The sequence below is a fragment of the Sus scrofa genome, chromosome 5 (assembly GCF_054392235.1).
Source record: "Sus scrofa isolate SSC_HxYL_T2T_F1_AM1 chromosome 5, Sscrofa_HxYL_maternal_Yorkshire_Landrace_v2.0, whole genome shotgun sequence".
NCBI classification, from domain to species: Eukaryota; Metazoa; Chordata; class Mammalia; order Artiodactyla; family Suidae; genus Sus; species Sus scrofa.
Genome location: NC_139387.1, coordinates 94,932,627 through 94,945,350, shown reverse-complemented (window position 1 = coordinate 94,945,350; position 12,724 = coordinate 94,932,627). Strand labels below are relative to the sequence as shown.

Sequence of the window (12,724 nt, the reverse complement as noted above, 5' to 3'; positions counted from 1 at the left end):
GGCAGGGGTGCATATTAGCAGAATTAAAGTAAAAGCTTAGACTTTCCCATGCTCCTTGGGGAAAGTACTGGGAATAATTTTAGATGCCGCCCAAACCAAGCCGAAGTTCAGAAAAGATTGGCGCCAGATAAATAATCGGTGGACACCATATCAAGGATATCTACAGCGTACCAAGGATGCTCCTAAGAGTCTTACTGATTTGGGATGCAGTTTCTAAAGCCTGGCTTTTACTTCGTGCCAGGGTCTCTGGGGGCGGAAGGGAAGAAGCTGAGGGAAGGGAGAAGTGAAGTGTGCCAATGCTCTCTCTCCATCAGTCCATCCCTGCAGCCCACACTGCCCTTTCTGGAGCAAAAGCGAGATGCGTTTGAGAGACCAGCTCATCAAAGATCCCTCACTTTCTTTCCTCCTTCCACCCTGAACTGCACTTACGCCTAGTTGGAGACCAGGTGCCCTGCAAGAGGGAGGAAGAGGAGCAGAAGCGGTCCGAATTGAGAAATGGCAAGCTAGAAACCGTGGCCAAGGGCAGCCCAAGGAAGCCTGAATAGGAGTGGGAGGGAGAGCGCATCTGACGGCTCCTCTGCCAGCCGTCCAGTTACCGAGACAGGAAGCAGACCCGCCTCCGACCTCCTGCGGAGCCTCGGCCAGGGTACCAATTCTCCAAGGGCGGCTAGCCAGCTCCGTGAAACCCGGGGAGATCACCACCTATCGTCCCAACCCGGGGTCTCACAGAGTTCCAGCCACGGCCCCGGTGAGGGGGCACTCACCTCGCCCCAGGTGTTCCTACCTGGCTCCCTAGTACCCAGCATGAGGTCGGGGACGACGGCAATCGCTCTCAACAAGAGAGCGACCCAGGCCCACGCGCGCCCAGGGTCGCTGGGCCACCCCTCCCCATCATTCCTCAGGCCATGAAGGGCCGGGGGATGGCGAGCTTGGTCCTTTGTTCCCTGACAAAGTGGAGAGGCAGTTTTTTACAAGCCCTAACCGAGAAAGAAACCAAGGTCGCGATATCTCCGACAGGGCGCACCCAGGATATCGGGTTATCCAAGGGCATGTGTATCGCAGTTGCAAAAAAAAATCAATAGTATTTTAAACTGCGGAGACCCGGGGAAGGAGGCGGAACATGGCCACTCATTTCATCCTTGGGAGCTGAGCTCGGCGCTCTCAGCCAGCACTCCCCTGCACCCCCGAGTCCCAAGGAGGGGAACAGAAGGAGCGAGGGAAGGGGGGTGGGGGCCCGGCAGCGTCACCACCCACCTGCGGCCAACGCGGAGCAGCCCCAGAGCAGCAGCAGCCGCGCGCAGCTCCCCATGGCCGGGAGGAGCCGGGAGGACCCGAGCCGGGCGGGTGCGAGAGGGAGCCGAGCCCTCGCGGCTGTGGGATGAAGCGCCAACAGTCCTTGGGAGGAATCGGGGCTCTTTATTTCCTCCTCCTCCTCCTGGGGCGCCAGGCTCGGTCAGTGGGCGCCGGCGGCGGGGAGCTGCGGGCTGAGGCCGCTCCGGGCGGCGGGATGACCCTCGCGCACCGGCCTGGAGGGGCCCGGGCACCGCGGGGGCGGCGGGAGCCCCGGGACCATAGCCGGCCTGGCCGCGCTGCCCCGTGGAGCAGTCCTGAGGGCTCCTCCGCCGCTAGCCCGGGGCTCGGCGCCCGCAGCAGCCGCTGAACTTTGCGAGACCTTTCACTTCCCGGCCGCCGCCGCCGCCGCCACCGCCTCCTGGGCGTCCTCCTCCGCTTTTACCACCTCCTCTTGCTGCCGCGTCTCGGTCCCGTCCTTCTCCATGGGCAGTTCCATGGGATGCATTTTTATTGCACCGGCACCGCGGCGCTCCGGTGCCAGCCCTCCTCCCCTCGCACCTCCACCCCTTCCTCCCGCCCGCCCCCAGCGCTCGCTTGACAGCCCCGGCTCAGTCGCCCGCGCGGTCAGGTCGCCGCTGCCGCGCGGGGAGGGATCCCCTCGCCCTCCAGGCTGCCCCAGCTGCCTCGCTGCCAGCCCGACCCGCCCGCCTCAGCCCCCGCGCGCGCGCCCATCACCTCGGCCCTCAGCTTCCCTCGTGCCACTCCTGGCTCTGGCCCTACCTCCCCCTGCGTGACCCCACCCCACCCCCCGCCCCGGTGCCCTCCAGCACCCACAGGCCTCCTCTGGAAGCAGTCTCCCACCTTCTCCCAGAACATTCCAGAGAGCAGTTGACTCCCTCTTGTTCAGGTCAGGGCACGCCAAGGGGCTTAAAAAACCGCGAAACAGGCTAGCGCCTACTTCCCACATCCCCCAGCAGACACAAGCCCTCCCTCTTCTCCCGCCATCCCTTCTCCCGGAGGCTCAGAACCCGGGCATGGAACCCCTCGCCCAGCCAGGGTCAAGGGCAAGGGGGAGCGCAGTGACTGGAGGGGCATTCGCCGCTTCGCTGCCGGCTTTCGGGGACAGAGGAGGGCATTTGGCGCATCAGCCAATGCTGACTTTATCCGAGGTGTGTCGGTTTTGATGTGAAAGGTGTTCCTTAATTCGAGGTGCCAGGAGAGTCACAGCATTACTTGGTGCGCAGTTTAGGAACATCCCTTCTAGGGGCAGGGGCACGACACACAAAACCTCTTTGGTCCTTCCGAGCACTCTCACTCCAGTTGTGCTGCAAAACAATAATGTTGTGAAATAACTCATGAGGAACAGTTTAGTAGCAACCACAAGCAGCTAATTGTGGACAGGATTGCTCAGGGCGGCCGCTTATGGAAGACGATTACGTAGCCTTGAGTCTGGGACTTTTGCAAGTTCGGTGAAAAGAGAAGTCTATGTACACATCCAGGGAAATTGGCAAAAGTTAAGCACAAAGCAGCTTTTTTATTGCGGTGTTCATTTTGTGCTTTTAAATACTTTCCAGAAAACTCCTTTACAGATACCATTCAGTTGTGTGTGTTACTGATGATAACAATTCAGAGCTTTGGAACACATGTAGATATTATTTATGACTCCGCCAAGGAGTACATAAGAAGTTTATATCTCCCAGGAGGGACTGGGATGAGGTTGGCATCCATTTGGGAGAAATTAAAATTATTCTGGCCAACACTGGGAAGTGGAAAAGGTATGGGACAACAATTTATATATAAACATTTTAGAAAATAAACTCTCGGAATTTTCAGATACTGGCAGTGTTGGGGATTTCTTCGTGTCTTAGAGACAGACTCCCGATGGAGTCAGTGAAACACCTCTCCAGGTTATTCTTCTTACCAAATAAGAAATTATAATAAAGGCTCTTAGCACCAATATTAACCTAATGACCAACGCAAACTTTAAAAAAAAGAAAGAAAATGTCCATTTATTATTAACTTCTGATTCTACTATACTGAGGCAGAACGACTCCATTTTCATTACAGGTTTCGGGGGCATTATAATCTGTACCAATCCTGCCTTGATGATACACTTCCTTGATTGCTCTGTAACTGGTTCCTATTTCCTATAACAAGACACTAAGTTACTTCATGGTCAAGAAGTCTTTTATACTGAGTCTATACAAAACATTATTATGTTTTTCTTTTATTCTTAACTGAGAAAACCTGCCAGATGTATAGTAAATTTTCATTAAAGGTTTTTGACTGAGTTAAGTTAAAACTTGCTATTTACTAAGATCAGGGATTAAAAAGAAACCCAGGAGTTCCCATTGTGATGCAGTGGTTAACGAATCAGACTAGGAACCATGAGGTTGCAGGTTCGATCCCTGGCCTTGCTCAGTGGGTTAAGGATCCGGCATTGCGGTGAGCTGTGGTGTAGGTCACAGATGCGGCTCAGATCCCCAGTTGCTTTGGCTGTGGCGTAGGCCATCAGCTACAGCTCCGATTCGACCCCTAGCCTGGAAACCTCCATATGCCGCAGGAGCGGCCCTAGAAAAGGCAAAAAAAAGACCAAAAAAAGAAAAAAGAAAACCAGTGAAGTCACTAAGATTCCCCATATTCTAAAGGAACCTGCACTTTTATACCAGTATCTTTTATATGAAGCCCCTCGGGGGAAAAAGTAGTTACCATTCTAATCAATTTCACTTGGTTGTATAGTCTAATTTAGTTATAAATTCTATTTTCATTTTGAAAAAGCTATTCAGGAAAAGTTTACCCAGCAAAGGAAAATCTTGCTCAATGATAAGCTTATATTGCCTATGATTAGGTATCTTTTGAAATTTTCAGTAATAAATTCAGAATTTAAAAAGATTTTTGTGAAGGGAGTTCCCTTTGTAGCTCAACAGGTTCAGAACCCGACAGAGTGTCCCATGAGAATGCAGATTCAATCTCTGCCCTCGATCAGTGGGTTAAGGATCTGGCGTTGCCCCAAGCTGTGGTGTAGGTTGAAGATGCTGCTGGGATCCGGTGTTGCTGTGGCTGTGGCATAGGCTGGCATCTCCAGCGCCAATTCAGCCCCTAGCCTGGAAACTTCCATATGCTTCAGGTGTGGCCCTAAAAAAAGGAAGGAGAAAAAAAAAAGAATTAGTAGGACCCTTAGTAAACCTACGGAATTTCAATATCAAGTTTCCAGAAACCGTATATTTGACCTAATAAATCTAGAATACTCCTGAGAACTTGAAAGTAAGTTTAAAAAAAAAAGCATTCAAGAACTAAAATAGATGGCCGAAAGTCCATATGCACCAAAGAGCTTATTCACGGGAGAGCTCTTTAGTTCTTCCACTTAAATTATTCATTCGGTGTTGATAAGTTTGGTTAGGCTATTATCTTCGATCATAGCATTTTATATGTAACAAAGTAGAGTGAAGCAGGATCCTGTTAAAACAGGGAATGAGTTGAGGAGGCAATCTGATAATAAGAAGGATGGTAGAACTAAAAAGTAGCCGAAGCGGGAATTCCCCACTGTGTCGCAATGGGTTAAGAATCCGACTGAAGCTCCGGTTGCTACAGAGGCACAGGTTGGAGCCCAAGCCTAGTTCAGTGGGTTAAAGGATCCAGTGTTGCCAGGCTGCAGCTTGGATTCAACCCCTGGCCTGGGAAATCCCAAATACCGAAGGTGTGGCCAAAAAATTAAAGAGAAAAAAAAAAAAGTAGCTGTGATCATCAAACCCCCCACAGTAATCTGAGGCCTTTTAGTTTGAAGGCAAAACCCCAAATAGCTGCAAAGCTGTCACTCTATTATAACTTAGTGCAGTAAGGTTTCTAATGTATTGTGGGATACTTGGCATCAGAAAGATCTTTGGGGTCTTTGAAGCCAACTTCTCACCCCATCAGGGATCCCCTCCACAAAAATCTCTGTCCAATGGCCATTCTGTTTCTGTTCTAGAAATCTCTGTAAACAAAACCCTCGAAAACAGCCCCTTTCATTTTTGCTACTATTTTGTTTAACTGTGACGTCTCTCTTCTTAAAATTCTGCCTTAAGGTTCTATGTTTATAGTTTAGTTGTCTGCTCTGCAACAGTGCAGAATAGGTCCAACTTCTTTTCCAATAGGTATTTGAAAATTTGAAGTCATTTTATTGCTCCTCCTAACTATTTTCTTCTCCAAATGTTTGTTTAATTGTCCATGTAGCATGATTTCCAAACCTTTAACCATCCTAATCACTCCTTTTCAGATATACTACAGTTTTTCAATGTTGATCTTTTACTGCACACCTAGAACTCAATTCCAGGGTTGTCTAGAATAGGTGGAGAATAAAACTGAACTAGTAGTTCCTTTAACTTAGGTGGAGGGCTTATATCTCTATAACCTAAAAATGTATTAGAAACTTTATAATGTCAGCTGATATTATAATGAAAGCAAACTAAAATCTCCTTTTTATATATCGGTGTCTTAAAAAGTAAAGGTAAAATATATTTTGTATAACCAGAAGGAAAGAGTTCCATTAAAATACATTGCAGATAGCAACCATTCAAAAAACATTAAAGAAAAAAAAATCAACAAATTCAAATTGCTAAATTTGAGACATGGTTAAAAATTTTTAAAGGAACCTGTTAGTCCTGAATGGGCGAAGTATCTATTTTCCGAAAAAATAATCACTTCTGTGGAAAATTTGATTCTTCAACAACACCGTCTACATCAGTGTTACTGTGCATTTCCAAGGAGAGGAGGGACTTTGAATGAGTGATATTTTTAGAATACCAACTATCTTTCCTTCATGGAACTATAAACACTCATTTATCCTGGAAGCATCAATGTGTGGGAAGGAACAGGAATAGTTTTGCACATTTTCAGAGAGAGAAAGTGATATGAATGATGTAAATGCCAAATTTAGATCATCCAATAAATATACACTGGAGATAGGACAGGGGTTTCCAGAGTTTGTTTTGTTTTATTTTAATCATTGTTTATCCATCAGTTTTCTGTGAGCACAGTCTTACCTCTTTTTGAACAAGAAGACTGTTCAGAGAAAATGAAATGGAGGAATTGTTATCATTGCAATTATCCTATATTTTGTCCTGTGCCCTTTGAATGCCCTTTAAAAACATCATCTTGGGAATTTCCTCATGCTTTAATCTAAGCCTCCTGCCACTGGCACTGTGTTTCTTATTTCATCTGCTCCCTGGCTACAGTTGCTCATTCCTAGGAAAATACATGTGCTTTTCTAGGAAGGTAAGCAGTACTTTTCTTTAAAAAAAAAAATGCACGCATGGTCTCTCATATTCAAATTAATTATATAGATTCTGGAAAATTCAAACAAGAATAGTTCTTTTACTACAAAGATAGCTACTCTGGACAGCACTATACTGACACAAATTTTAAAGACTTACTCTTCAAAATAGCTCTTAGCTAAAATTTTCTATATATATATATATATAGCTATTTTTATACATATATAGCTATTTCTGACATTAATGAAAAGAACCTTGGAGGCAAATAGCTACTTTTTAAAATGTAGGGAAATAAATAAAACAGTTACCAAAAAGCCTCATGAGAATGAGAGGACAGCAAGAAGAGTAATTCCTTTTATTTATTTATATCTTTTATATTGTAGTTTAGTAATTGGAAGCCTGAACTATGGGATCTGACTACCCAGATTTGAAGCCTGGCTTTTCCACCTGCTAGCTGTGTGGCTGTGGGCAAGGTATGTAACTTCCTGGTGCAACTATTTCTTTTTCTTCCATATGGGAATAATAACAGTATCTAATTAATAAAGTTATTATAAATGTTAAATGAGTTAATATTAACTCATTTAGGAAGTGGTAGAAAAAAGCAAGACACATAGGAGGTGCTTTGTTTTGTTAAATATATAAAATAGTAAAATTCAAATCCATCAAGTACATACAATTTCATTTGACCTGCCTTCAAATTCTATCTTCGAGTTACATGTGGATATTTAGTAGGCAGAAACTAAATCATTGCCATGGCTTAATTGCAAATGCTATTTAGCTATATAAAAGGCATCACACAGGAGAGGACAGTGTGAAGCACCGTATCTTTTCTAGCCAGAGGGAGATGGAGCAGCTAAAATTTACCAGGCACCATGTCGAGTATTTTATAATTCTCACAGCAACTCTCTAAGGTTAGACTGTCAGCCCCTTGATGAGAAAATTGAAGTTCAGAGACGTTAAAATCCCTGAGCCAAGGTCACATAGCTAAGTAAACGGACACAGCAGGATTTGAACTCCAGTGTGTCTGACTTGAAGCACTGTATTCTTTCCATCTCCTCGTTCAAGAGAGGCGGCATAGCAAGGCAGTTAAAGAAGGGATTCAAAACGAGACTGTCATTTTCCTCACGGGTAAAAACGCTTGTAGAATGTTTTCTACCTTAACAATTACATGTACCAAAAAAAAAAGAGTTCCAGCTGTGGCTCAGGAAATGACTCTGACTTGCATCCCCGAGGACACAGTTTCAATCCCTGGCCTTGTTAAGGATCTGGCATCACCGTGAGCTGTGGTGTAGGTCGCAGCTGTGGCTAGGATCCTGCGTTGCTGTGGCTGTGGTGTAGACCGACAGCTGTAGCTCTGATTCGACCCCTAGCCTGGAACCCTCCATATGCCCAAGGTGTGGCCCCAAAAAGCCAAAAAAAAAAAAAAAAAAAAAGGAAAAAAAAAAGCCAATCACAGTTTAACCCAAGGAACGGTGGATTTCAATACCTTGTTTGTTTCTAAATGTCTCTTGTGAGCTTCAGGGCTTTCGATGGACAGCTGCTCTCAGACATCTCAAATTCAGTACATGTAAAATGAAACTCACTCCCCCCCCCCCAGCATGTACTCCTCCTAGGTTTCCTATCTTGGTAGAAGGTTACCACGGTCAGGGTGCTGAATCAATGCAAAATGAGTAGTATTTTCCAAATTTCTGCAGAATACTCATGCTCAGTGAGATATACTAAGTGTTCTGAGGACGAAGTGTTCTGTAGTCAAATGATATCAATGTTAGGTTAAACACAGCTAAATAGGACTTCTCAGAATGTCTAATATGCTTTAAGAAAAGGGACATAATATCATATTAGCTCGGATTGCATTCAGTTGCATGGACGCAACTCAGTAACTTAACCAAATGAGACTGATTTTCTTCCCATAACGAGAAGACACAAGATAATCCAAACAAGCACAGCTGCTCGAGGATGTCATCAGGACCTGCATGGTTTTCTTCTTCATGGTCATAGCATGGCTGTTCTGCCTCCAGGACTTGTACCCTCTTTCTAGGCAAGAGGAAAGGAAAAAAGATATGGCAGCTGAGTCTTTTTTTTTTTTTTAATTTAATGGCCACACCTGCAATATATGGAAATTCCCAGGCTAGGGGTCAAATCGGAGCTGCAGTTGCCTGCCTACACCACAACCACAGCAACACCAGATCCACGCCAGATCTGGGACCTACACTGCATGTTGCGGCAGTGCCAGATCCTTAACCCACCGAGCGAGGCTGGGGATCAACCACATCATGGATACTAGTCGGGTTCTTAACCACCTGAGCAACAACTGGAACTCCCTCCAGTGGGGTCTTAAAAAGCTTTCCCAGCAGCCTCACCCATCTGCGTATATCTAATTATCCTGAACTGTGATATTCGGCCTCTCTAGACCATGAAGTCTGAGGAAGAGAATATTTTAACGGGGCATATTGCCACCCTTAAAAAGAATCAGGCTTCGGAGTTAGTTGCTTCCCTGTTGTCCCGTCGATGTTGTTCATTATCCTCAATTATGGATAGTTTTTCCTTTATGTGTTAAGTGGGGGAAGAAACAGGAGGCAAAATTGTATTTATGCCTTTAGTTATAACTATGGCAAGCATACATATGAAAAAAAGAAATGGAATATATCAAAATATCACAGATGATTGTTTCTCTAGCTTCCAAACTTTCAGCAATACCATGTAATTATTATGATCACATTAAAAAAATTATGACAACTTAAGGCAGAATATGATAAAGCAGTGCCTGAGTAGTGACATATAAATACGAGTAGCAACAGGTGGAACACTATGGGCTCAGGAATTTAGAAGGGCTACATGGAGGATGTGGACATAGTTGAGCTCTAGCAATTGGACTGGCTCGATTGGATGTGGTGGCCAGTGTGCATGAATTTCACTTGTAATGGTCAGGGGTAAACATACTGAAGTGCCTCCTGGGAGAGTGAGCAGAGTCTCTTAGGAGAGGGAAAAAGTCAGCTAGGACCAAACAGTTAATGCTTTGGTGAGTCCAGCTGATCTGCGTTGCCAAGGTACATGATTGCAGCTGATACTGCAATCCCCAAGAGAAATGCACAATTTTGGAGTTCCCGTCATGGCGCAGTGGTTAACGAATCCGACTAGGAACCATGAGGTTGCAGGTCCGTCCCTGCCCTTGCTCAGTGGGTTAACGATCCGGCGTTGCCGTGAGCTGTGGTGTAGGTTGCAGACGCGGCTCGGATCCCGCATTGCTGTGGCTCTGGTGTAGGCCAGTGGCTACAGCTCCGATTGGACCCCTAGCCTGGGAACCTCCATATGCCGAGGGAGCAGCCCAAGAAGTGGCAAAAAGACAAAAAGACCAAAAAAAAAAAAGAAGTGCACAATTTTAAGAATATTTACCATCAGCATTGCAGCTACCTGATTCATAATTAACATGATAAAACATTAACACAGGAAGAGACTTTGGGAGTTATTAGACCAACCTCCTTTTTTGACATGAGAAAACCGAGGTCCGCTGAAATTGTGCATGTAAAACCTATTATTCCATAGGCCCTAGTCTACTCAAGGGAGTACAGCTAGTTAGGATTAGTGACTAAATTGGAATTGAACCTTCTCTGTGCCCAGGACTCCCAAATCAGCATTGCAGGGCACAAAGGTTCTACTCAATTTCTTTCTAGCTCTTTGATTTAAAATCAAAGAAACTATTATCCAAATATTAGAAAGCCAACTTTAAAAAGTCCATAATATCCTACAGCAGCAATTTGATTTAAAAACTTTGTCTATAAGTGGGATTTCAAGATAAATAATATAGGACAATGCATTCAAGCTGCTAGTTAAGCTAGGTATGCATCTAGTTCAGTTTCACCTACAGATCTTAATCCTAAACTTGGGCTGCGATTTCAAGCACAAGCACTTTTCTGAATGTTCTTATTTCAAATCTCACAAGATTACCGTGCAATTTAGAGGGCAAATCTTTGACACAGTTTGCTTTAACCCTAAAATTTAGTATAATAGGCCTCATTGTAAAAGAGTGATTCAGTAACCAGGAACATCAGAGACCCTCATTAAATAATGTTGAAACATAATACCATCCTCAGAGCTCAAGGTAACAGCTTCAAGACATTACTACATTTCAAAAGCCTGTACCTGAGTGGTAAAAGAAATCCGAAGACCACGGCCCCTCAAGGTTACAGTAAAACTAATTTATGTTCTGCCGTATTCAAAATAGCACCTCCACTGTTCTCCTTTAAACCTTCTCTATTATAAATGCTACTCACAGAAATACTGCCTATTAAGCTTGAGGAGTAAAGGCCCTAATGCCAAAGTTAATACAAAATAATATGAAAATAGTCATTGCTCTGGTAAAGCCAAAGCACTTTTTCACGCATGCAGTTTGTCTCTCTACTATAACTATAGAAGATTCCTTTATCATAAGGGAATAATACCTCATTTTCCCACTTTCTTCTTTCCTTCAGGAATGTCTGATTGAGTGCGAGTTTTATTACAAACTGAAAAGAAGGAAGGAACCCTTTTTAAAATGATTAATTATTAGAGTTCCTGTTGAGGCTCAGCAAGTTAAGAATCCAACTAGTATCCCTAAGGATGCTGGTTTGATCCCTGACCTCGCTCAGTGGGCATAAATTGCTACACACTGCAGCGTAGGTCAGAGATGCGGCTTGGATCCAGTGTGGCTGTGGCTGTGGCTGTGGTGTAGGCTGGCAGCTGCAGCTTCGATTCGACCCCTAGCCAGGGAACTTCCATATGCTGCAAGTGCAGCCCTAAAAAAAGAGAAAAAATGATTAATTACTGTTAAATTACATGATAATCCTATTATGGACAGAACTCTGTTTTTGGTAATGGGAGCACATAAAACTATATGAACACTTTTAAGTCAGTGTTAGAATTTATATTAAAAAGAATCCTGAAGCAGTGGGAGATTTCTCAGTCTACTAATGACCCTATAGGAAGTTTGCTCTGCGGAACTATCATATTCTCTGTCCTACCCACCCAACAGGGGAAAAGAACATGTGACAAAGTACTGTTTCTTACTCTGGGGACAAAAATCAAAATCAAACCCTGCAGACTTAAAGCAATAAACAGCTTTGACTTTTTCTCTCAGTTTCACTGGTGTGGTCCTGCGTGTAGTGCTTTTAAATACATGAAGAGTGTCAAATACATTTGTGGTTTCCTAGTAAGTATTTCTCTTTTGTATACGAAAGGATATTTAATTGTCCCTTTATAGACTCAAAATATCCTGCCGTCAGTAAATAAATGTCTTGAATATGCATATAATCCAAAGGGATCAGTAAATTAAACTCCCCTATGCAAATTTGGATGAATTTGTCCTAATGTACTTTCTCTTGATAGGACTTTGGTTTTGTTTTTACTGTTGTAACCCGTAACAATAGCTAGTTATGGCAGGCTGTGCGTTAAACGTGCTACACACATCATCACCTTCCGTCCTCAGAGTCATTCTAGGGAGAGACCTTCAATCACCGTCTTCACTTTACAAATGAGAACTGAGACTTGCACCGCAGAGCTGAGACCATAACCCAAGCTGCTGTTCTCCAAAGCTCATGAGCAAAGCCCCCATGGCTATTATGGCTTCTTGGGAAAAGCAGCAAAAGAGGGCAAACTCATTATCCCAAGAAACCAGTTTTTGCTTTGGCATATTTCTTTCTGATCATATTTCTATCCACACAGTTTTTGTTCCATGCTGTCACTTATTAAATTATTAGAAATTCTTTCAAAATATCAATTTTCATGGCCATTAACTATTCTACTGAGTGGATATTCCATGTTCAACTTAATGCCACATTTATTTGGATACTTGGGCTATTTTCAGATTTTTGCTGTAAGTAATACTTTTATAGCCATCGGAGTTCCCGCCGTGGCACAACGAATCCCACTAGGAACCATGAGGTTGAGGGTTCGATCCCTGGTCTCACTCAGTGGGTTAAGGATCTGATGTTGCCGTGAGCTGTTGTGTGGGTCGCAGACGTGGCTCGGATCTGGGGTTGTTGTGGCTGTGGTGTAGGCCGGCAGCTGTAGTTCCAATTGGACCCCTAGACTGGGAAACTCCATATGCCTCGGGTGCAGCCCTAAAAAGACAAAAGCAAAAAAAAAAAAAAAAAAAACTTTTGTAGCCATCTATGTGAATTAAATGTTTGCTTAATCTGGTATTA

The 12,724-nt window shown here is 44.3% G+C and overlaps 1 protein-coding gene across 6 annotated transcripts in view; it reads right to left on the bottom strand.

Moving 5' to 3' along the window:
• Positions 1 to 2,332, bottom strand: part of NTN4 (netrin 4) — a 113,688-nt gene extending 111,356 nt beyond the window's left edge. For 2 of the 6 annotated variants that reach the window (XM_021092743.2, XM_084957574.1), the window contains exon 1: positions 2,155 to 2,332. In XM_021092743.2, the coding sequence (XP_020948402.2) occupies positions 2,155 to 2,260 (106 nt within the window). In that variant the 5' untranslated portion in view covers positions 2,261 to 2,332. Of the gene's footprint in view, positions 1 to 1,254; positions 1,776 to 2,028; positions 2,066 to 2,154 lie in introns of those variants that run through there. The other 4 variants (XM_003481747.5, XM_084957575.1, XM_021092741.2 and 1 more) reach the window with 3 other exon arrangements.
• Between the last annotated feature and the right edge of the window lie 10,392 nt (positions 2,333 to 12,724).